Consider the following 25,121-nt stretch of genomic DNA (forward strand, 5'->3'; position numbering starts at 1 on the left):
GTTGAGTATCCCATATCCAAATATTCCGAAATATGGACTTTTTGAATGAGAATGAGATAGTGAAACCTTTGTTTTTTGATGACTCAATGTACACAAACTCTGTTTAATACACAAAGTTATTAAAAATATTGTATTAAATGACCTTCAGACTGTGTATATAAGGTGTATATGAAACATAAATGAATTGTGTGAATGTAGACACACTTTGTTTAATGCACAAAGTTATAAAACATATTGGCTAAAATCACCTTCAGGCTGTGTGTATAAGGTGTATATGAAACATAAATGCATTCTGTGCTTAGATTTAGGTCCCATCACCATGATATCTCATTATGGTATGCAATTATTCCAAAATACGGAAAAATCCGATATCCAAAATACTTCTGGTCCCAAGCATTTTGGATAAGGGATACTCGACCTGTAGTAACAAACTCCAAGACAGATCATACTCCGTATATTATTAATTTGTAACAATATTTTCACCTGGACTTATGTAAGCTATTGTATTAAGCACATATTATAATATAATATTCATGTGTGAAATGTTTCTGTTTTTTGTTAATTCAGTACATGTTTTTTGAAAAATAATTGTATTATATTTACCATTAAAATTACATTATTACCAGGCCTTTTTTTTTTTTTTTTATAACAAGTGTCCCAACAAAGAGTCTTACTTTTTTCTTTGTTGTACATACTATCATATGATTTACATGTTTTATACTGTAGGTCTTTAAATTTAAAGATGGTATCTACTTATTGGTCAGCAGTATGATGAACATTATTTATATTAAGGTTACAATGAGATAGAACAGACAGCTGTGAGTTTTCTGGAATCCATTGTTAATGGCAGCTACTTGAATAGTGCATACTGTAGTGCACAAGTGCAGCTGTGGAAAACAAAAACTGTCTCTGGGATATGGATCCAAACCAGACTTTTCAGGAAAGATAGATGCAAGGGCGTATCATCTAGAGAGGAGGGAACCCGTGTACATTCTCCGGGTGTGGGCACACTGCTGTCCCGTAGCCGGCAGCTGCGCTGTTAGCGCTCTGTCTGAGCACTAGAGACTCTGGCATAGTGCCAGAGTCTACAGCGGATGTGCAAGCTCTGAAAAAATGGCGACTTGTGCATGCGCTGTAGACTCTAGGACGGTGCCAGAGCCTCTAGTGCTCAGACAGAGCGCTAACAGCACTGCTGCGGCTACCGGCTACGGGACTCGGGAGAGGAGGGGACCCACATCCGTACACCAGAAAAGTAAGTATATTGAAGAAATGGACCCAGGGGCCCATGTGCACAGCACACACTGCACCCATTATAGATACGCCACTGATAGAGGATCAGTCCTTGTCTGCTGTATTGCAATATATAATGTTTTAAAGTTTATAGATTTGTCTTATGTAAGCTTCCGTCAGAAATAGGAGTATTTTTGGAATTTCATATTTGGAATATAGGTTTGTGACCTGCAGAAACTAGTTCATACAGCGCTTTAAGTCACACCACATATTCTTTGATCATGTCATCTCCTAGGGTAATTGTAGGCAACTTGTAAAAGTTTTAGTGGTTCAAAGATACAGTGTACTGTCTGAGCACGTTAGCCATTTTCCCCAAATATCGCTTTAATTTATCATGAACTTTTTTTAAACCAAATTATCTCCTAATTATGTTAGAGGACTTTTTATGATATTGTTCAAATGTCTCAAATGCTGACTACACATTCATCAATCCTGGTGCTCAGTACAAGTGCCAGGAGAATAAGTAGACATTTGATTTACAGGCTGACCAACTGGATCTCTTAAAGCTTCATTAAGGTCTGTTAGTATTGTTGGAAGAAGACCGCTCATCTGATCTTAGAACTTCTACCATTAACAATGTGCTATACTATACCTGGATGGATCCTCATATACTTACACATTGTTACCACAGTCCTTTCACCATTTGAGATGATAAAATGAAGTGAGGTAATCTTTTTCTTTTTACCTTTTCAAGGAAATGATCATTGACAAAGTGAATGGGCAAGTGGTACCTCGATATTTGATATATGACATCATCAAATTTAATGTAAGTGTCCAGATTTTTTTATTTTTTCCTAAAATGATTTGTGTGGGGCATTGGGAAAAGCTTATTTGTAAATCTTTGTTCTGTAGGATCCAAACTGTTCAAGGGGAACGAGAATACTAACTGAACAGTTCGGATGCTTCAACAAGAACTATTTAAACTAGCAGAGGGGGACAGTGAACCAAATAAGAATAAAGTGATCTGCTCCCCCAACCCTGAGGTATTGTTTCTGCAGGCAAAGGGAATAGGAAGCATATCCACAGCAACAGAATATAATTCATATCAAAACCAAATAAACATGGGCAGAGAGATGAACATTGTTATGAACAGGAAAAGCACAAACAAATCTCTTAAACTATGGGCCTGATTTAGATCTGATCGCAGCAGCAAATTTGTTAGCTAATGGGCAAAACCATGTGCACTGCAGGGGGAACAGACATAACATGTGCAGAGAGCGTTCGATTTGGGTGGATTATTTTGTTTCTGTGCAGGGTAAATACTGGCTGCTTTATTTTTACACTGCAATTTAGATTTCAGTTTGAACACACCCCGCCCAAATCTAACTCTCTCTGCACATGTTATATCTGCCTCCCCTGCAGTGCACATGGTTGTGCTGATCATATCTGAATTAGGCCCTATGTTTGCAAATGCTAGGAGTTTAGCAAATAAAATCCCAGAACTAATTGCAATAATGACAAGGGATGATCTGGATATTGTGGCAATTACGGAGTCAGGGTGCAATGAAAATCATGACTGGGATATGCTTTATTTAGGAAGGACAGAATGAGAAAAATTGGAGGAGGGGTATGTAAAATAAAATAGCATAAATACTATCATAATACAAAGTATTGAAGAGAAAACTGAGGACCTTTTGGTGACCATAGAAACAGGGGAGAAGTCAATTGTTCGTATTGGGGTAATGTACAGGCCACCAGGTCAGAGAGAAGAACTGGACAAGAATCTATTGCAGAACATCACTAAAATGGCATTAAAAGGAGAGGTAATAATCTTGGGAGACTTTAATCTCCCTCATGTAAACTGTGAGGTGTCTGTTGCTAGTTCCACTAGAAGTAGGGGTATTTTGAATTCCTTGCAGTGAGCATCCCTCCACCAATTGGTGAGGGAGCCCACTCTGAAAGACGCAATATTAGACTTAATATTTATAAATGGAGACAGAGTATCTGACGTAGCATTGGGTCAAAACCTGGGATCCAGTGATCATCAAGCAGTATGGTTCAGCATAAAGACAGATACTGACTCATCCCATACAAAAACAAAGGTGTTAGATTTTAGGAAGGCAGATTTTGTAGGGATGGGAAAATGTGGAGGTGATTGTTTGGCAGAGTGGAGGAACTTGGAAGGAGTGCAGGAGAGATGTGAAACATTAAAATGTGCAATTTTAAAGGCAACAGACCTTTGTATCAAAGTGTTAGGAAAAACACAAGGTAAAGGAAGCCAGTGAGGTTTGCGAAAGAAGTAGTAATTCTGAAAGCAAAAAAAGATGTCTTTTAGGAAATATAAGCAGACACAAAGTAATGCAGACAAAGAGATATATCTTGTTAGGCAGAAGGACATGGTGCCCATACACTTGTGAGATAATCGGTGCTAACATTCTATTTCGACCGCATCTGTGAGTGAAATCGAAGGATTGTATGCACATTTTAGGTACCTTTCGATGCAATGACTAGGGTGGTCATTCTGAGTAGATCGCAGCCAGCAACTTTTTGCTGCTGGTGCTTTCAACTAATCCACGCCTATGGGGGAGTGTATTTTAGCTTAGCAGGGCTGCGTTCGCTTTTGTAGCCATGCTTAGCTAAAAAAGTTTTGTGCTGTTGAAGAGTAAGGCTGGATCTACTTACCCTGTGCGACGGATCCAGCGATGTTCCTCCCGGCTTTGACGTCAGACATCTGCCCTCCGTTTACCTAGACACGCCTGCGTTCAGACGACCACTCCTCGAAAACGGCATCCAGCGGTGAGTATCTGACCCAGAGCACCTCTCCGCTGTCAATCTTCTTGCGATCGGTGCTGCGTCATCTTTTTTCGCTGTGTGCGCCAATGCACAGTTCTGACCCGTTCGCACCACAGCGAAGAACCGCTGCGTGCGATCGGGTCGGAATTACCCCCTAGGAGTCTTGTTGAGGGAAACAATGTAATAGCAGATTATCTTAATTATTATTTCTCTATCGTCCTAAGTGGATGCTGGGGTTCCTGAAAGGACCATGGGGAATAGCGGCTCCGCAGGAGACAGGGCACAAAAAAGTAAAGCTTTTACCAGATCAGGTGGTGTGCACTGGCTCCTCCCCCTATGACCCTCCTCCAGACTCCAGTTAGATTTTGTGCCCGAACGAGAAGGGTGCAATCTAGGTGGCTCTCCTAAAGAGCTGCTTAGAGAAAGTTTAGCTTAGGTTTTTTACTTTACAGTGAGTCCTGCTGGCAACAGGATCACTGCAACGAGGGACTTAGGGGAGAAGTAGTGAACTCACCTGCGTGCAGAGTGGATTTGCTGCTTGGCTACTGGACACTAGCTCCAGAGGGACGATCACAGGTACAGCCTGGATGGTCACCGGAGCCGCGCCGCCGGCCCCCTTGCAGACGCTGAAGAGAGAAGAGGTCCAAAATCGGCGGCTGAAGACTCCTGAGTCTTCATAAAGGTAGCGCACAGCACTGCAGCTGTGCGCCATTTTCCTCTCAGCACACTTCACACAACAGTCACTGAGGGTGCAGAGCGCTGGGGGGGGCGCTCTGAGAGGCAAATAAAAACCTTATTAGAGGCAAAAAATACCTCACATATAGCCCACAGAGGCTATATGGAGATATTTAACCCCTGCCTAACTTCAAAAATAGCGGGAGACGAGCCCGCCGTAAAAGGGGCGGGGCCTATCTCCTCAGCACACAGCGCCATTTTCTCTCACAGAAAAGCTGGAGAGAAGGCTCCCAGGCTCTCCCCTGCACTGCACTACAGAAACAGGGTTAAAACAGAGAGGGGGGGCACTGATTTTGGCGATATTGTATATATATAAAAGATGCTATAAGGGAGAAACACTTATATAAGGTTGTCCCTATATAATTATAGCGTTTTTGGTGTGTGCTGGCAGACTCTCCCTCTGTCTCCCCAAAGGGCTAGTGGGTCCTGTCCTCTGTCAGAGCATTCCCGGTGTGTGTGCTGTGTGTCGGCACGTGTGTGTCGACATGTATGAGGACGATGTTGGTGAGGAGGCGGAGAAATTGCCTGTAATGGTGATGTCACTCTCTAGGGAGTCGACACCGGAATGGATGGCTTATTTAGAGAATTACGTGAGAATGTCAACACGCTGCAAGGTCGGTTGACGACATGAGACGGCCGACAATCTATTAGGACCGGTCCAGGCGTCTCAGAAACACCGTCAGGGGTTTTAAAAACGCCCATTTACCTCAGTCGGTCGACACAGACACAGACACGGACACTGAATACAGTGTCGACGGTGAATAAACAAACGTATTTCTCATTAGGGCCACACGTTAAGGGCAATGAAGGAGGTGTTACGTGTTTCTGATACTACAAGTACCACAAGAAAGGGTATTATGTGGGAGTGGAAAAAACTACCTGTAGTTTTTCCTGTATCAGATAAAATAAAATGAAGTGTGTGATGATGCGTAGGGTTACCCCGATAGCAAATATTGGCGTTATACCCTTTCCCGCCAGAAATTAGGGTACGTTGGGAAACACCCCTTAGGGTGATAAGGCGCTCACACGCTTATCAAGTGGCGTTACCGTCTCCAGATACGGCCGCCCTCAAGGAGCCAGCTGATAGGAAGCTGGAAAAATATCCTAAAAAGTATATACACACATACGGTGGTTATACTGCGACCAGCGATCGCCATCAGCCTGGAGATGCAGTGCTGGGTTGGCTTGGTCGGATTCCCTGACTGAAAATATTTTATTCATGTAGAGCATTTAATAGGATGCATTCTATATATATGTATGTGAGATGCACAGAGGGATATTTGCTCTCTGGCATCAAGATAAGTGCGTTGTCCATATCTCCCAGAAGATGTCAGGGACACGACAGTGGTCAGGTGATACAGATCCCATACGGCAGATGGAAGTATTGCTGTATAAAGGGAAGGAGTTATTTGGGGGTCGGTCCATCGGACCTGGGGACCACAGCAACAGCTGGGAAATCCAACCTTTTTTACCCCAAGTTACATCTCAGCTAAAAAAGACACCGTCTTTTCAGCCTCAATCTTTCCTTTCCCATGAGGGCATGCAGGCAAAAGGCCAGTCATATCTGCCCAGACATAGAGGTAAGGGAAGTAGACTGCAGCAGGCAGCCCTTTCCCAGGAAAAGAAGCCCTCCACCGCGTCTGCCAAGTCCTCAGCATGACGCTGGGGCCGTGCAAGCGGACTCAAGGTGGGGGGGTAGTCTCAAGAGTCTCAGGGCGCAGTGGGATCACTCGCAAGTTGACCCCTAGATCGTACGAGTATTATCCCAGGGGTAAAGATTGGAGAGTCGAGACATCTTCTCCTCGCAGGTTCCTGAAGTCTGCTTTACCAACGGCTCCCTCCGACAGGGAGGCAGCATTGGAAACAATTCACAAGCTGTATATCCAGCAGGTGATAATCAAAGTACCCCTCCTACGACAAGGAAAAGGGTATTATTTTTCCACACTATATTGTGGTACTGAAGCCAGACGGCTTGGTGACACATAGTCTAAATCTAAAATGTTTTGAACACTTACATAAAAGGTTCAAATCGAGATAAAGTCACTCAGAGCAGTGATAGCGAACCGGAAAAAAGGGGACTATATGGTGTCCCTGGACATCAAGGATTACCTCCATGTCCAAATTTTGTCCTTCTCATCAAGGGTACCTCTGGTTCGTGGTACAGAACTGTCAATATCAGTTTCAGACGATGCCGTTTGAATTATCCACGGCACCCCGGGCCTTTTTACCAAGGTAATGGCCGAAAAGATGTTTCTTCAAAGAAAAAAGGCATCTAAATTATCCCTTACTTGCACGACCTAAAAAGGGCAAGTTCCAGAGAACAGTTGGAGGTCGGAAGAGCACTATCTAAAGTAGTTCTTCGACGGCACGACTGGATTCTAAATATTCCAAGAATCGCAGCTGTTTTCCGACGATACGTCTGCTGTTCCTAGGGATGATTCTGGACACGGTTCAGAAAAAGGTTTTTCTTCCCGAGGAAAAAGCCAAGGAGTTATCCGACCTGTCAGGAACCTCCTAAAACCAGGAAAGGTGTCTGTACATCAATGCACAAGAGTCCTGGGAAAAATGGTGGCTTTTTACGAAGCAATTCCATTCGGCAGATTCCATGCAAGAATTTTCCAAAGGGATCTGTTGGACAAATGGTCAGGGTCGCATCCTCAGATGCACCTGCGAATAACCCTGTCGCCAAGGACAAGGGTATATCTTCTGTGGTGGTTGCAAAAGGCTCATCTATTGGAGGGCCGCAGATTCGGCATACAGGATTTGATCCTGGTGACCTCGGACGCCAGCCTGAGAGGTTGGGGAGCAGTCACACAAGGAAGAAACTTCCAGGGGGTATGGACGAACCTGGAAAAGTCTCTTCACATAAACATTCTGGTACTAAGAGCAATCTAAAATGCTCTAAGCCAGGCGGAACCACTCCTGCAAGGAAAACCGGTGTTGATTCAGTCGGACAACATCACGGCGGTCGCCCATGTAAACAGACAGGGCGGCACAAGAAGCAGGAGTGCAATGGCAGAAGCTGCCAAGATTCTTCGCTGGGCGGAGAATCACGTAATAGCACTGTCAGCAGTGTTCTTCCCGGGCGTGGACAACTGGGAAGCAGACTTCCTCAGCAGACACGATACCCCGGGAGAGGGGGGTCTTCATCCAGAAGTCTTCCACATGCTAATAAACTGTTGGGAAAGACCAATGGTAGACATGATGGCGTCTCGCCTCAACAAGAAACTGGACAAGTATTGCGCCAGGTCAAGAGATCCACAGGCAATAGCTGTGGACGCACTGGTAACACCTTGGGTGTACAAATCAGTATATGTGTTTCCTCCTCTGCCTCTCATACCAAAGGTATTGAAGATTATACGGTGAGGAGGAGTAAGAACAATACTAGTGGCTCCGGATTGGCCAAGAAGGACTTGGTACCCGGAACTTCAAGAGTTGGTCACGGACGACCCGTGCCCTCTACTTCTGAGAAGGGACCTGCTACAACAGGGTCCCTGTCTCTTTCAAGACTTACCGCGGCTGCGTTTGACGGCATGGCGGTTGAACGCCAGATCCTAAAAGGGAAAGGCATTCCAGAAGAAGTCATTCCTACCTTGATTAAGGCAAGGAAGGAAGTCACCGCGAAACATTATCACCGCATTTGGCGAAAATATGTCGCGTGGTGCGAGGATCGGAGTGTTCCGACGGAGGAATTTCAACTGGGTCGTTTCCTACATTTCCTACAATCAGGATTGTCTATGGGTCTCAAATTGAGATCTATTAAGGTTCAAATTTCGGCCCTGTCAATATTCTTCCAAAAAGAATTGGCCTCAGTTCCTGAGGTACAGACTTTTGTTAAAGGAGTACTGCATATACAGCCTCCTGTGGTGCCTCCGGTGGCACCGTGGGATCTAAATGTAGTTTTAGATTTCCTCAAATCCCATTGGTTTGAACCATTGAAAAAGGTGGATTTTAAATATCTCACATGGAAAGTGACTATGTTACTGGCCCTGGCTTCCGCCAGGAGAGTATCTAAATTGGCGGCTTTATCTTATAAAAGCCCTTATCTAATCTTCCATTCGGATAGGGCAGAACTGAGGACTCGTCCGCATTTTCTCCCTAAGGTGGTATCAGCGTTTCACCTGAACCAACCTATTGTGGTGCCTGCGGCCACTGGCGACTTGGAGGACTCCAAGTTGTTGGACGTTGTCAGAGCCTTAAAAATATACATTTCAAGGACGGCTGAAGTCAGAAAATCTGACTCGCTGTTGATACTATATGCACCCAACAAGTTGGGTGCCCCTGCTTCTAAGCAGACGATTGCTCGTTGGATTTGTAACACAATTCAACTTGCTCATTCTGTGGCAGGCCTGCCACAGCCTAAATCTGTTAAGGCCCATTCCACAAGGAAGGTGGGCTCATCTTGGGCGGCTGCCCGAGGGGTCTCGGCATTACAATTCTGCCGAGCAGCTACGTGGTCGGGGGAAAACACGTTTGTAAAATTCTACAAATTTGATACCCTGGCAAAAGAGGACTTGGAATTCTCTCATTCGGTGCTGCAGAGTCATCCGCACTCTCCCGCCCGTTTGGGAGCTTTGGTATAATCCCCATGGTCCTTTCAGGAACCCCAGCATCCACTTAGGACGATAGAGAAAATAAGAATTTACTTACCGATAATTCTATTTCTCGGAGTCCGTAGTGGATGCTGGGCGCCCATCCCAAGTGCGGATTATCTGCAATACTGTACATAGTTATTGTTAACAAATTCGGGTTATATTGTTAAGGAGCCATCTTTAAGAGGCTCTTTCTGTTATCATACTGTTAACTGGGTTTAGATCACAAGTTGTACGGTGTGATTGGTGTGGCTGGTATGAGTCTTACCCGGGATTCAAATTGCCTCCCTTATTGTGTACGCTCGTCCGGGCACAGTACCTAACTGGAGTCTGGAGGAGGGTCATAGGGGGAGGAGCCAGTGCACACCACCTGATCTGGTAAAAGCTTTACTTTTTTGTGCCCTGTCTCCTGCGGAGCCGCTATTCCCCATGGTCCTTTCAGGAACCCCAGCATCCACTACGGACTCCGAGAAATAGAATTATCGGTAAGTAAATTCTTATTTTTTGCTCAGTGTTCACTTCTGAATGAGAGGAGAAGGGGGCCACAGTTATGTTGGAGATATTCACAAAAAGGATACAAGTACATTTATAGAGTAGAAAGTCCAAACAGATCACTCAAAGCTGAAAGTGGATAAATCAATGACTTTAAAGGGATACTTGTAGCACTATTAACAGAATTATTCAACCAGTCACTAGCTACAGGAGTAATTCCACAGGACTGGAAAAGAGCAAACGTACTCTGACTGCACAAAAGTAGAAGCAAGGAAGAGGCAAGCAACTACCGACCAGTGAGCCTTACATCAGTAGTAGAGAAATTGATGGAAACACTCTTAAAAGAAAGAGTTGTAGATTATCTCAAATCCAGCAGTTTACAGGATCCCAAACAGCATGGATTCACTGGGGGGAGATTATGTCAAACAAACCTTATTAACTTTTCTGACTGTGTGACTAAAGTAATAGATAAAGGTACAGCCATAGAAATAGCTTATCTAGACTTTAGTAAGGCTTTTGACACTTTCACATTGCAGACTGCTAAATAAACTCAAAAGTTTGAGATTGGATGCTAAAATGGTTGAATGGATAAGATCTTGGTTGCAGGATAGAAAACAGAGTTGTAGTAAATGCAGTTCATTCAAAGGAGGGAAATGTTACCAGTGGAGTACCCCAGGGATCTGTACTTGGACCAATGCTTTTTAATATCTTTATTGATGACATTGCAAATGACATTAAAGGGAAAGTATGCCTTTTTGCAGATGACACAAAGGTATGCAACAGAGTAGACACACCAGGAAGGGTAAAACAAATGATTGAGGATCTAGGAAGACTAGAGGAATGGTCAAGAGTGTGGCAATTACAGTTTAATGCCAAAAAATGCAAAATCATGCACTTGGGTCCTAAAAATCCAAATGCTAAATATAGTATTAATGACACAATACTGGAAGCTACTGATGAGGAAAGGGATCTAGCAGTCACTGTTGCAGGTGACTTAAAGGCAGGTAAGCAATGTAACAAAGCAATGAGGAAGGCTAGTCAGATGCTTGGTTGCATAGGGAGAGGCATCAACAGCAGAAAGAAAAAAGTAATAATGCCACTGTATAGGTCATTGGTACGACCTCATCTAGGAAAAGGAGAAGAAAAAAGAATGTCTCTTTGTTGGCGCACAAATGAAATTTAAAAATTAACCTTTAATAGATTCATTAAAATTGTCTAACCACGAAATAAAATCTAATAAGCTTGTGTAATATAATTACCATATATAGTAAATGAAAATAAATTTATTAATACCAAGGTTCGCTACCTGTGTCGTGTCTTTATTAGTACTTGAATGCATCAATCAGCCTAATATTGAATTACTAAATTCTGTGTAATATTAATTAAATATGTATTAGTAATCCACTTGAAAAATGTCAGAAATATGGCAATAGTTCTACATATCATACATTTACAGCATTCCTTCAGCAATAGCTCCCCTTATTCCAAGTCAAATAATGTAATCTCCTATAGTAACTATTCCTGTTATAGTACATTGCAATATGGTTACTGGGGACGGCTTTAGTGAGAAGAAAGGGAGCATCTAATGTGTCTCCTTATAAGAGAAATGCTTGTAAACTGAATGCTATAAATAGCATCAGCATGTAGATAAATGCTGAATGTTGAATGAATACTGTAGATAAATAGGGATATCTGATAATTCCCCCACTGTTCTATAATTTTTGCACATTTGCATACATCATAATAATTAGTGCAAATTGTATATTATTCATGTCCCCACTATAGCAATTGTATGTGCATTTAAGCATGTCCCTATATATTTCCCCTCATAAAATATTAATGCTCTCACGTTGAAATGTTTCACATTCCACAATTATATATTTTTGTGTTTTTTTGAGTCGCCCAAAATTTTTTTTTGCACTTGTACATAATAGTTTAGTCCACATTAATATTTTATACCACAAGGTACACATGTGTGTACTTATATATACACATAGGTATAATGTATCAGGGACAATGCATCCCAATATTTAGTCACGCTTATATCACTAAGATTAACAGCACATAATTATTGTCAATTAAGTATACCCCTATAGGATACTTTCTCTAACGTCCTAAGTGGATGCTGGGGACTCCGTCAGGACCATGGGGTTTAGCGGCTCCGCAGGAGACAGGGCACATTAATAAAAGCTTTAGGATCAGGTGGTGTGCACTGGCTCCTCCCCCTATGACCCTCCTCCAAGCCTCAGTTAGATTTTTGTGCCCGGCCGAGAAGGGTGCAATCTAGGTGGCTCTCCTGAGCTGCTTAGAATAAAAGTTTAAGTTAGGTTTTTTATTTTCAGTGAGTCCTGCTGGCAACAGGCTCACTGCTACGAGGGACTTAGGGGAGAGAAGTAAACTCACCTGCGTGCAGGATGGATTTGCTTCTTAGGCTACTGGACACCATTAGCTCCAGAGGGAGTCGGAACACAGGTCTCACCCTGGGGTTCGTCCCGGAGCCGTGCCGCCGACCCCCCTTGCAGATGCCGAAGTTGAAGAGGTCCAGAGGTCCAGAAACAGGCGGCAGAAGACTTTCAGTCTTCATAAGGTAGCGCACAGCACTGCAGCTGTGCGCCATTGTTGTCAGCACACTTCATACCAGCGGTCACTGAGGGTGCAGGGCGCTGGGGGGGGCGCCCTGGGCAGCAATGTATTATACCTTTTTTATGGCTAAAATACATCACATATAGCCCTTGAGGCTATATGGATGTATTTAACCCCTGCCAGATCTCACAAACTCCGGGAGAAGAGCCCGCCGTTTTAGGGGGCGGGGCCTATTCTCCTCAGCACACTGCGCCATTTTCCTGCTCAGCTCTGCTGTGAGGAAGGCTCCCAGGCTCTCCCCTGCACTGCACTACAGAAACAGGGTTAAAACAGAGAGGGGGGGCACTTATTTGGCGATATGATTACATATGTGAAAATGCTATAAGGGAAAACACTTGTATAAGGGGTTGTCCCTGTATAATTATAGCGTTTTTGGTGTGTGCTGGCAAACTCTCCCTCTGTCTCCCCAAAGGGCTAGTGGGGTCCTGTCCTCTATCAGAGCATTCCCTGTGTGTGTGCTGTGTGTCGGTACGTGTGTGTCGACATGTAGGAGGACGATGTTGGTGAGGAGGCGGAGCAAATTGCCTGTATTGGTGATGTCACTCTCTAGGGAGTCGACACCGGAATGGATGGCTTATTTAGGAATTACGTGATAATGTCAACACGATGCAAGGTCGGTTGACGACATGAGACGGCCGGCAAACAAATTAGTACCTGTCCAGGCGTCTCAGACACCGTCAGGGGCTTGTAAAAACGCCCATTTACCTCAGTTGGTCGACACAGACACAAACACGGACACTGACTTCAGTGTCGACGGTGAAGAAACAAACATATTTTCCTTTAGGGCCACACGTTACATGTTAAGGGCAATGAAGGAGGTGTTACATATTTCTGATACTACAAGTACCACAAATAAGGGTATTATGTAGGGTGGGAATAATCTACTTGTAGTTTTTCCTGAATCAGATAAATTAAAGTGTGTGATGATACGTGGGTTTCCTCCGATAGAAAATTATTGGAGGTATACCCTTTCCCGCCAGAAGTGAGGGCGAGTTGGGAAACACACCTTAGGGTGGATAAGGCGCTCACACGCTTATAAAAACAAGTGGCGTTACCGTCTCCAGATACGGCCGCCCTCAAAGAGCCAGCTGATAGGAAGCTGAAAAATATCCTAAAAAGTATATACACACATACTGGTGTTATACTACGACCAGCAATCGCCTCAGCCTGGATGTGCAGCGCTGGGGGGGCTTGGTCGGATTTCCTGACTGAAAATATTGATACCCTTGACAGGAACAATATTTTATTGACTATAGAGCATTTTAAGGATGCATTTCTATATATGCGAGATGCGCAGAGGGATATTTGCATTCTGGCATCAAGAGTAGATGTGATGTCCATATCTGCCAGACGATGTTTATAGACACGACAGTGGTCAGGTGATGCAGATTCCAGACGGCACATGGAAGTATTGCCGTATAAAGGGGCGGTCCATCGGACCTGGTGGCCATGGCAACAGCTGGAAAATCCACTTTTGTTACCCCAAGTCACATCTCAGCAGAAAAGGACACAGTCTTTTCAGTCTCAGTCCTTTCGTACCCATAAAGGCAGGCGGGCAAAAGGCCAGTCATATCTGCCCAGGGTTAGAGGAAAGGGAAGAAGACTGCAGCAGGCAGCCCATTCCCAGGAACAGAAGTCCTCCACAGCTTCTGCCAAGTCCGCAGCATGACGCTGGGGCCATACAAGCGGACTCAGGTGCGGTGGGGGGTCATCTCAAGAGTTTCAGCACGCAGTGGGCTCACTCGCAAGTGGACTCCTGGATCCTACACGTAGTATCCCAGGTGTACATTGGAAATTCGAGACGTCTTCCCCTCACAAGTTCCTGAAGTCTGCTTTACCAACGTCTCCCTCCGACAGGGAGGCAGTATTGGGAAAAAATTCACAGGCTGTATTCCCAGCAGGTGATAATCAAAGTACCCCTCCTACAACAAGGGAAGGGGTATTATTCCACACTATATTGTGGTACTGAAGCCAAACGGCTCGGTGAGATCTAAAAGATTTGAACAATTACATACAAGGGTTCAAATCAAGATGGAGTCACTCAGAGCAGTAATAGCGAACCAGGACGATATGGTGTCACTGGATATCAGGGACGCTTACCTACATGTCCAAATTTTGCCCTTCTCACCAAGGGTATCTCAGGTTCGTGGTACAGAACTGTCACTATCAGTTCAGAAGCTGCCGTTTGGATTGTCCACGGCACCCCGGGTCTTTACCATGGTAATGGCCGAAATGATGATTCTTCCTAAAAGAAATATGGACACTTTCCTGATAAGGGCAAGGTCCAGAGAACAGTTGGCGGTCGGAGTAGCACTATCTCAAGTAGTTCTACGACAGCACGAGTGGATTCTAAATATTCCAAAATCGCAGCTTTTTCCGACGACACGTCTAATGTTCCTAGGAATGATTCTGGACACAGTCCAGAAAAGGATGTTTTCTCCCGGAGAAGAAGGCCAGGGAGTTATCCGAGCTAGTCAGGAACCTCCTAAAAACCAGGAAAAGTATCAGTGCATCATTGCACAAGGGTCCTGTGAAAAATGGTGGTTTCTTACAAAGCGAGCCCATTCGGTAGATTTCACGCAAGAACCTTTCAGTGGAATCTGCTGGGAAAATGGTCCGGATCGCATCTTCAGATGCATCAGCGGATAACCCTGTCTCCAAGGACAAGGGTGTTTTCTTCTGCGGTGGCTGCAGAGTGCTCATCTATGAAAGGGCCGCAGATTCGACATTCAGGACTGGGTCCTGGTGACCACGGATGCCAGCCTGAGTGGCTGGGGAGCAGTCACACAAGGAAAAAATTTCCAGGGAGTGTGATCAAGTCTGGAGACTTCTCTCCACATAAATATACTGGAGCTAAGGGCAATTTACAAGGCTCTAAGCTTAGCAAGACCTCTGCTTCAAGGTCAGCCGGTATTGATCCAGTGGGACAACATCACGGCAGTCGCCCACGTAAACAGACAGGGCGGCACATGAAGCAGGAGGGAAATGGCAGAAACTGCAAGGATTCTTCGCTGGGCGAAAAATCATGTGATAACACTCTCAGCAGTGTTAATTCCGGGAGTGGAAAACTGGGAAGCAGACTTCCTCAGCAGGCATAACCTCCACCCGAGAGAGTGGGGACTTCAGCGGGAAGTCTTCCACATGATTGTAAACCGTTGGGAAAAACCAAAGGTGGACATGATGGCGTCCCGCCTGAACAAAAAACTAGACAAATATTGCGCCAGGTCAAGGGACCCTCAGGCAATAGCGGTGGACGCTCTGGTAACACTGTGGGTGTACCAGTCAGGGTATGTGTTCCCTCCTATGCATCTCATACCAAAAGTACTGAGAATCATAAGAAGGAGATGAGTAAGAACGATACTCGTGGTTCCGGATGGGTCAAGAAGGACTTGGTACCCGGAACTTCAAGAGATGCTCACGGAAGAACCGTGGCCTCTACCTTTAAGAAAGGACCTGCTCCAGCAGGGGCCTTGTCTGTTCCAAGACTTACCGCGGCTGCGTTTGACGGCATGGCAGTTGAACGCCGGATCCTGAAAGGGCATTCCAGATGAAGTCATCCCTACCCTGGTCGAAGCCAGGAAGGATGTAACCGCAAAACATTTTCACCGCATTTGGCGAAAATATGTTGCGTGGTGTGAGGCCAAGAAGGTCCCTACAGAGGAATTCCAACTGGGTCGTTTCCTACATTTCCTGAAAACAGGACTGTCTATGGGCCTAAAATTAGGGTCCATTAAGGTTCAAATTTCGACCCTGTCGAATTTCTTCCAGAAAGAACTGGCTTCAGTGCCTGAAGTTCAGACGTTTGTAAACGGGGTACTGCATATACAGCCTCCTTTTGTTCCCCCAGTGGAACCTTGGGATCTCAATGTTGTTTTGAGTTTCCTAAAGTCACATTGGTTTGATCCACTCACCACTGTGGAATTAAAATATTTCACATGGAAGGTGAAGATTCTTTTAGCCCTGGCTTCAGCCAGGCGTGTGTCAGAATGGGCGGCTTTATCATATAAAAGCCCTTACTTAATTTTTCATTCTGACAGGGCAGAATTGAGGACTCGTCCTCAATTTCTCCTTAAGGTGTTTTCTGTTTTTCACATGAACCAACCTATTGTGGTACCTGCGGCTACTAGGGACTTGGAGGACTCCAAGTTACTTGACGTTGTCAGGGCCCTGAAAATATATGTTTCCAGGACGACTGGAGTCAGAAAATCTGACTCGCTGTTTAGCCTGTATGCACCCAACAAGATGGGTGTTCCTGCTTCTAAGCAGACGATTGCTCGCTGGATTTGTAGTACAATTCAGCTTGCACATTCTGTGGCAGGCTTGCCACAGCCAAAATCAGTAAAAGCCCATTCCACAAGGAAGTGGGCTCATCTTGGGCGGCTGCCCGAGGGGTCTCGGCTTTACAACTTTGCCGAGCTGCTACTTGGTCAGGGGCACACCCTGACTGAGGAGGACCTGGAGTTCTCTCATTCGGTGCTGCAGAGTCATCCGCACTCTCCCGCCCGTTTGGGAGCTTTGGTATAATCCCCATGGTCCTGACGGAGTCCCCAGCATCCACTTAGGACGTTAGAGAAAATAAGAATTTACTTACCGATAATTCTATTTCTCGTAGTCCGTAGTGGATGCTGGGCGCCCATCCCAAGTGCGGATTGTCTGCAATACTTGTACATAGTTATTGTTACAAAAATCGGGTTATTCTTGTTGTGAGCCATCTTTTCAGAGGCTCCTTCGTTGTTATCATACTGTTAACTGGGTTCAGATCACAGGTTGTACGGTGTGATTGGTGTGGCTGGTATGAGTCTTACCCGGGATTCAATATCCTTCCTTATTATGCACGCTCGTCCGGGCACAGTATCCTAACTGAGGCTTGGAGGAGGGTCATAGGGGGAGGAGCCAGTGCACACCACCTGATCCTAAAGCTTTTATTATTGTGCCCTGTCTCCTGCGGAGCCGCTAAACCCCATGGTCCTGACGGAGTCCCCAGCATCCACTACGGACTACGAGAAATAGAATTATCGGTAAGTAAATTCTTATTTTCTGTGTCGTACAACTGAATTTATTTATTTATTTATACTATAACAGGAATAGTTACTATAGGAGATTACATTATTTGACTTGGAATTAGGGGAGCTATTGCTGAAGGAATGCTGTAAATGTATGATATGTAGAACTATTGCCATATTTCTGACATTTTTCAAGTGGATTACTAATACATATTTAATTAATATTACACAGAATTTAGTAATTCAATATTAGGCTGATTGATACATTCAAGTACTAATAAAGACACGACACAGGTAGCGAACCTTGGTATTAATAAAAAATTGTTCATTTACTATATATGGTAATTATATTACACAAGCTTATTATATTTTATTTCGTGGTTGACAATTTTAATGAATCTATTAAAGGTTAATTTTTAAATGTCATTTGTGCGCCAACAAAGAGACATTCTTTTTTTCTTCTCCTTTTCCTGTATAACATAACTTGTCTCTGGTAGCACCCCCGAACGTCCTATAATTAATACTTATGAAACTGACGGACATTTGTTGGGGTTTTTTCTCACAAATATTTAGAAATTCAACAGCTGGTGCAGAACATATCCCCTCCCCCCCATTCCCTGTATATCTACGACCTCATCTAGAAGACTGTGTTCAATTCTGGAGGCCATATCTTCAGAAGGATATTAATACATTAGAGACTGCACAAAGAAGGGCAACTAAAATGGTGCATGGCCTCCATCTCAAAACATACCAAGAAAGACTAAAAAAATCTCAATATGTATAGTTTGGGGCAGAGAAGGGAAAGGGGGTAGGATGAGGGGCATGATATAATTGAAAGTTTCTCTCAAGGGTTTTAACAAAGTCCAGGAGGGAAACCTTCTGAAAAATTAAGAGGTATTAGAACACAAGGAGATGCACTGAAACTGGAGGGAGGGAGGTTCAGGGGATATATGAGGAAAAATTACTTCACAGACAGGGTAGTGGACAAGTGGAATAGCCTACCGTCAAAGTTAGTAGAGTCTTAGACAGTAGAGCAATTTAAACATGCATGACACAGACATATGGCAGGACTGGCTAATCTGTGGCTCTCCAGCTGTTATGAAACTACAAGTCCCTTCATGTCCTGCCACACTTTTTTCTTTTAGGGAATTCTAAAACTGTGGCAGGGCATGCTGGGATGTGTAGTTTAATAGCAGCTGGAGAGCCACAGGTTGGCCAGGCCTGACATAAGGTATCCTTAAAAAAAATAAAAAATAAAAAAATAACCTCAAATAAGGTTTGAGGTAAAAAGGGGTAGACTAGATGGGCCAAGTGGTTCTTAGCTGCCAACAAATTCTATGTTTCTTCTGGAAGAAGCAGTTTATGTTGACTTTATGTTCTTTGCATGGTCTTTGTCACGTTGGGGAATTCCAAAATACTACCCAATTGCAATAGGAGGGGGCTATACAATTGTTGTTTGGTAATTAGCCCGGGAGCTATTCAATGAATACCTGTTACAGGTGCTATTTATCTAATAAATTACCTAAACCCACAGGATTAGCCATGTTAAGCAGCTTCTTCCGTGCTTAGCGCAGGGTGCCCGGTACTAGCGACCAGCCCCAAAATCTTTCTTTACGTTACTTTCTGCTAGCACCTCAGGAGGGTGCAAGCAGAAACCCGCAATACGTGCCAACTATTCAAACAGTTTATTAGCTCCCGTGCACTTTAGAAAGGAGCTAAAATCACACAAATAATTGAATGTTCCCCAGAAAGTCTACACCACAAGTCTTAAGAAATCCCTTTACAAGCACTAAATGATTAAATGTCATGCCAATATAATTTTGTCCCCAGCCCCTCCTTTCTCTGTCAGCAAGGCTGTAAGACACTGCACCATGATATTGCAGGCTGGGCTGGAGCTGCATACACATTTTCTCTAACGTCCTAGAGGATGCTGGGGTCCACATTAGTTCCATGGGGTATAGACGGGTCCCTTGGGAGCCATGGGCACTTAGTGTTTAATATTGTGGGCTGGCTCCTCCCTCTATGCCACTCCTACCAGACTCAGTTTAGAAAATATGCCCGGAGGAGCCAGTTACAGCTAGGGGAGCTCCATAGGAGTTTTTCTAGTTTTATTATTTTAAATAGAGTTAGGCCCAGGGAGGCTGCTGGCAACAGCCTCCCTGCTTCGTGGGCTTAGGGGGGAGTAGTGTACAACCCTCTGAAGTTAATAGCCACTATCTCCTCTGACAGGACACTGAGCTCCTGAGGGTGATGATCGCTAGCCCCTGATGCGACCACTCACTCCCGCAGCATGCCGCCACCCCATAACAGAGCCAGAAGACATCGGTTGTGAGTAGATTACTGGCGACCTGACAAGCGGGAAGCCGCTGTGAATGGCGGCATCAGGGTAGGAGCGCAGCGTTAAGGCTGCGCTCCAGTGGGCTCAGCGGTACTACGGTGCGGCGCTGTGAGGAGTGCCCTGGGCCAGCGCAACACCCTTAAAACTGGTCACTGGGCTGTCAGGGAATGTGTTCTACTGCCAGCTGTGTAATTTACCTTAGGCCAGTATAATCATAAAGTGCGGGAAGACGCGCCATGACAGGGGGCGAAGCTTCTTCTCAGAGCGGATCCAGCAGCTCACCAGCACCATTTTCTCCCTACAGATCAGCACACAGAGACACTGACAGGGAACGCTGACCCTCCACATATCTCCAGCTATCCTATGTGGTACCAGGGGGTTATAGCTGGGGGGGAGAAGAGTTGTTGTTCACAATTTTAACTGTGTAGTCTATTAAGGTTGCACAGTCAGCGCCAGGCTTTTATGATATAACTGCCTACTGGGGCGCTGTGTGGGTGCTGGCTCCATTGACTCTGAGTCTCTCTGAAGGTACTTAGAGGAAATTGTGTCTGACATTTTCCTGTGTGTGTGTACATTTTCTCACATTACCATGTCTAGGGACTCTGTGACTTGTGCTGCAGAGTATGCATCTTCCCCAGAGGAATCCATTCCATGTACTCAGGAATGTAATACCATGTCTCAGCCTTCTGAATCCGAACCGTTGGCGGTGACTTCACTTAATGCAATGATATCCCAGATTTCATCTAGGATAACTCATAATGAGGCTGAAACGCAGGTTTTGAGAAAATCTGTAGAGGTTCTGTCTGGTTCTGTCCCCACAACCTCCTCAAACTCCCCTGGTATATGCCCAGGGAAGCGTGCTCTTGGCCAAATTATGCAAGTCGACACGGATACCGACTCTGATACGGGAGACTGTGAGGGGGATATGCGGGGGGGAGGCATCCCTTGCAAAGAGAGTGCAGCTCATGATTGAGGCCATTAGGGATGTGTTACACATTACTGACAAAGCACCTGAGCAGGTCGAGGAGGCTTAATTTACAGACCATAAAAAAGCCTCCCTGACTTTTCCTGCGTTTAAGGAGTTGAACACATTATTTGAAAAATCCTGGGAAAACCCGGAGAAAAAATTCCAGATCCCAAAGAGGGTTCTGGTGACTTTTCCCTTTCCTAAGGAGGATAGGAAAATGTGGGAAAACCCCCCTATAGTAGACGCTTCTGTATCTAGACTGTCTGAAAAGGTGGTTTTACCGGTCCCTGCGTCTACCGCTTTGAAAGAACCGGCAGACCGCAAAATTGAGACTACGCTCAAATCCATATACACTGCTTCAGGCATGGCGTTAAGGCCCACTATTGCCTGTGCATGGATTTCTAAAGCCATAGTAAAGTGGTCAGGCACATTACTAGAGGAATTAGATTTAATGGATAGAAGTGACATTGAAATGTTTTTACGTCACATACAGAATTCTGCAGGTTTCATGGTGGACCTGGGTCATCTGGCTGCAAGGACATCTTCCATGGCTGTCTCGGCACGCAGGGGACTCTGGCTGCGCCAATGGTCTGCAGACACGGAATTCAAGAGAAGTGTGGAGAACCTCCCCTTCACAGGTCAGGCTCTCTTTGGGGAAGCTTTGAATGCGTGGATCTCCACGACAACCGCGGGTAAGTCAACCTTTCTTCCCTCAGCCACTCAAGACACCAAAGAAATCTTTTTCTGCATCTACAATGCAGTTCTTTCGGACCGCAAAGGTTAAGAAGTACAAATTCCCTACCACTTTCTTCAGAGGTGGTCGGGCAAAATTCAGAAAACCTGCACCTGCAGGTTCCCATGAACAGAAGCCTGGCTCTGTTTCCTCAAAATCCTCAGCATGACGGTGGACCTCTCAGCCTGGAGAGCGGGCAGGTGGGAGCGAAACTCAGACTTTTCAGCCACGTCTGGGTATCATCCGGCCTGGATCCCTGGGTACAGGATATTGTGTCCCAGGATATTGTATACAGGCTGGAATTTCAAGAGCTCCCACCTCACAGATTCTTCAAATCAGGCTTACCAGCTTTGCTGACAGAAAGGGCTATACTACAGGAAGCCATTCAAAAATTGGAAAGGGCAAATGTCATTGTTCCGTTTCCACCTCATCTGGAAAGCAAGGGTTACTATTCAAACCTATTTGTGGTACCGAAACCGGATAGTTCGGTCAGACCAATTTTGAACCTGAAGTCGTTAAACCCTTATTTGAAGGAATTCAAGTTCAGAATGGAGTCTCTGAGAGCGGTGATCTCAGGTGTAGAGGTGGGAGAATTCCTGGTATCCCTGGATATCCAGGATGTGTACCTTCACATTCCAATCTGGCCGCCTCACCAGGCTTATCTAAGATTTGCACTGCTGGACTGTCATCAGTTCCAGGCACTGCCATTCGGTCTCTCCACAGCACCGAGGGTGTTCACCAAGGTGATGGCAGAGATGATGGTGCTACTCCGCAGATGGGGAGTGAACATAATTCCAAATCTGGACAATCTGCTGATAAAGGCATCTTCCAGGAAGAAGTAGTTGCAGTCGTCGAAAGCCAGGATTTCGCTTCTATGGTGGCTACAAATGCCTCACCTTCTCGAAGGCCGCAGGTTCGGGATTCAGAACTGGATCCTTCTAACCACGGATGCAAGTCTTTGAGGTTGGGGAGCTGTTACCTAAGGGTAAACCTTCCAAGGGAGATGGTCAAGTTTGGAATCCATTCTTCCAATAAACATTCTGGAACTAAGGGCCGTCTACAACAGTCTTTTACAAGAGGCACATCATCTACAAGATCAAGCCATTCAGGTGCAGTCGGACAATGTAACGATGGTGGCATACATAAACCGACGGGGCGGAACGAAGAGCAGGGTTGCAATGTCGGAAGTAACAAGAATCCTCCTTTGGGCAGAAAAGTATGCAGTGGCGCTGTCGGCAATCTTCATTCCGGGAGTGGACAACTGGGAAGCGGACTTCCTCAGCAGACACGATCTCCATCCGGGAGAGTTGGGCCTCCATCCGGAGGTGTTCACGGAGGTAACAAATCTTTGGGGTGTAAGTCAAATAGACATGATGGCTTCCCACCTCAACAAGAAGCTTCGGAGGTACTGTTCTAGGTCGCGGGATCCACAAGCAGTGGCGGTGGACGCCCTGGTAACTCCGTTGGTGTTCAAGTCCGTGTACGTGTTCCCTCCACTTCCACTCATCCCAAGAATTCTAAAACTCATAAAGCAAGAGTTCAGGCGATCCTCATTGCTCTTGACTGGCCAAGAAGAGCGTGGTACACAGATTTTCTGCAGTTACTGCTGGAAGATTCGAGGCCTCTTCCTCTTCGAGAGGACCTTCTGCAACAGGGGCCGTTCACTTATCAAGACTTACCGCGGCTACATTTGACGGCATGGAGGTTGAACGCCAGATCTTAGCTCGGAAGGGCATTCCGAACAAGGTTATTCCTACCCTGATCGGATTTGGAAATAGAAGTTTCCTACGGTGGAGTTTCAACTTGGATGGTTTCTCCTCTTACTGCAATCAGGGGTGGATGTGGGCTTGCGTCTGGCCATAAAAGTCCAGATTTCGGCCATGTCCATATTCTTCCAGAAACAATTGGCTGCCCTCCCTGAGGTTCAGACTTTCGTGAAAGGGGTTCTGCACATCCAACCTCCCTTTGTGCCTCTTACGGCACCTTGGGATCTTAACGTGGTGCTGCAGTTCCTGCAATCTGATTGGTTCAAGTCTTTACAGGAGGTAGAGGTCAAGTTTCTCACTTGGAAGGCTGTCACACTTTTGGCATTGGCGTCTGCTAGACGTGTCACAATTGGGGGCTTTGTCCTGTAAAGGCCCCTACTTAATTTTACATAAGGATAGAGCGCTGAGCTCAGGACGCGTCAGCCGTTTCTTCCAAAGGTTGTGTCGGCTTTTCATATCAACCAACCTATTGTGGTGCCATTGGCTACTGACTCCCCAATTCCCTCAAAGTCCTTGGATGTTGTGAGGGCTTTGAAGATATATGTGAAGAGTACTGCGCGTCACAGGAAGTCGGACGCTCTGTTTGTCCTGTATGATCCCAAGAAGATTGGATGTCCTGCTTCTAAGCAAACGATTTCTCGCTGGATCAGGTTTACTATTCAGCATGCTTATTCTACGGCAGGTTTGCCGTGTCCAAAATCCGTTTATTCGTAAAGTGGGTTCTTCCTGGACGGCTGCTTGGGGTGTCTCGCCTTTACAGCTTTGCCGAGCAGCTACTTGGTCAGGGTCGAACACGTTAGCTAAATTCTACAAGTTCGATACTTTGGCCTCTGAGGACCTAAAGTTTGGTCAGTCAGTTCTGCAGGAGCCTCCGCGCTCTCCCTCCCATACCGGGAGCTTTGGTACATCCCCATGGTACTTATGTGGACCCCAGCATCCTCTAGGACAATGGTAGCCAACCCTGGTCCTCGAGAGCTACCAACAGTTCACGTGTTCCAGTTCACCTAGCAGATGCATAGGTGAAGTTATTACTAACTGACACATTTTAAAAGATTCACAGTTGGAGCTAATTACTTCACTTGTGATTCTGTTAGGAGACCTGGAAAACGTGAACTGTTGGTAGCTCTCGAGGACCAGGGTTGGCTACCCCTGCTCTAGGACGTAAATGAAAATAGGATTTCTGCTGCGGGGTACACTGGGCTCCACAAGGATAGACATTGGGGTATAGAGTAGGATATTGATCCGAGGCACCAGCAGGCTCAAAAGCTTTGACTGTTCCCAAGATGCATAGCGCCACCTCCTCTATAACCCCTCCTCCCTGCACAGGAGCTCAGTTTTGTAGTTGGTGCTGCAGATAGCAGGCACATAACAGAGGGGCTGCTTCTGGCAGCCCTAAGAAGAGCTTTTTTTTTAAGTAAAGTGAAGACTTCAAGGGCTGCAGCAGAGTGTGGATGTCAGGAGATATTCCCTGCTGCAGCTCCATCTCTCCCAAGCGGCGCTGTACACTCCCGTGCCCTGGTTGCCGGCTACCTACAGCAGGAGGCTCTGGTTTCTTCTGTTAGATACACACGGCTGGGGCTCTCTGGGATCGCGTGGCCGCGCTTCGGGAGGTGGTAAGTGGGTCCCGTTCGTGGGACCCGCGCTGTATATCGGGATCCAGCGTGGGAGGTGGGCCGCGCGCTCTGGCTTGGACACTGTTGCATACAGGCGACCCCACTAGGCCACCAGGGCAAGGGTACAAGTCAAGTTTCTCTTATAAACCATTTTAAATTGGCCCGCAGTACCGGTGGCTAAGTCCCTAAGTCCAGCATGGGGAAGAGGCTTAGACC

At 45.6% G+C, this 25,121-nt stretch overlaps 1 protein-coding gene across 2 annotated transcripts in view; it reads left to right on the forward strand.

The window, feature by feature from the left end:
- Window positions 1–25,121, forward strand: part of RNGTT (RNA guanylyltransferase and 5'-phosphatase) — a 945,165-nt gene that overhangs the window by 362,915 nt on the left and 557,129 nt on the right. For both annotated transcript variants that reach the window (XM_063916923.1, XM_063916922.1), the window contains exon 10: window positions 1,985–2,056. In XM_063916923.1, coding sequence (XP_063772993.1) covers window positions 1,985–2,056 — 72 coding nt within the window. The remainder of the gene's footprint in view (window positions 1–1,984; window positions 2,057–25,121) is intronic.

This window comes from Pseudophryne corroboree, chromosome 4 (assembly GCF_028390025.1).
Source record: "Pseudophryne corroboree isolate aPseCor3 chromosome 4, aPseCor3.hap2, whole genome shotgun sequence".
Lineage (NCBI taxonomy): Eukaryota > Metazoa > Chordata > Amphibia > Anura > Myobatrachidae > Pseudophryne > Pseudophryne corroboree.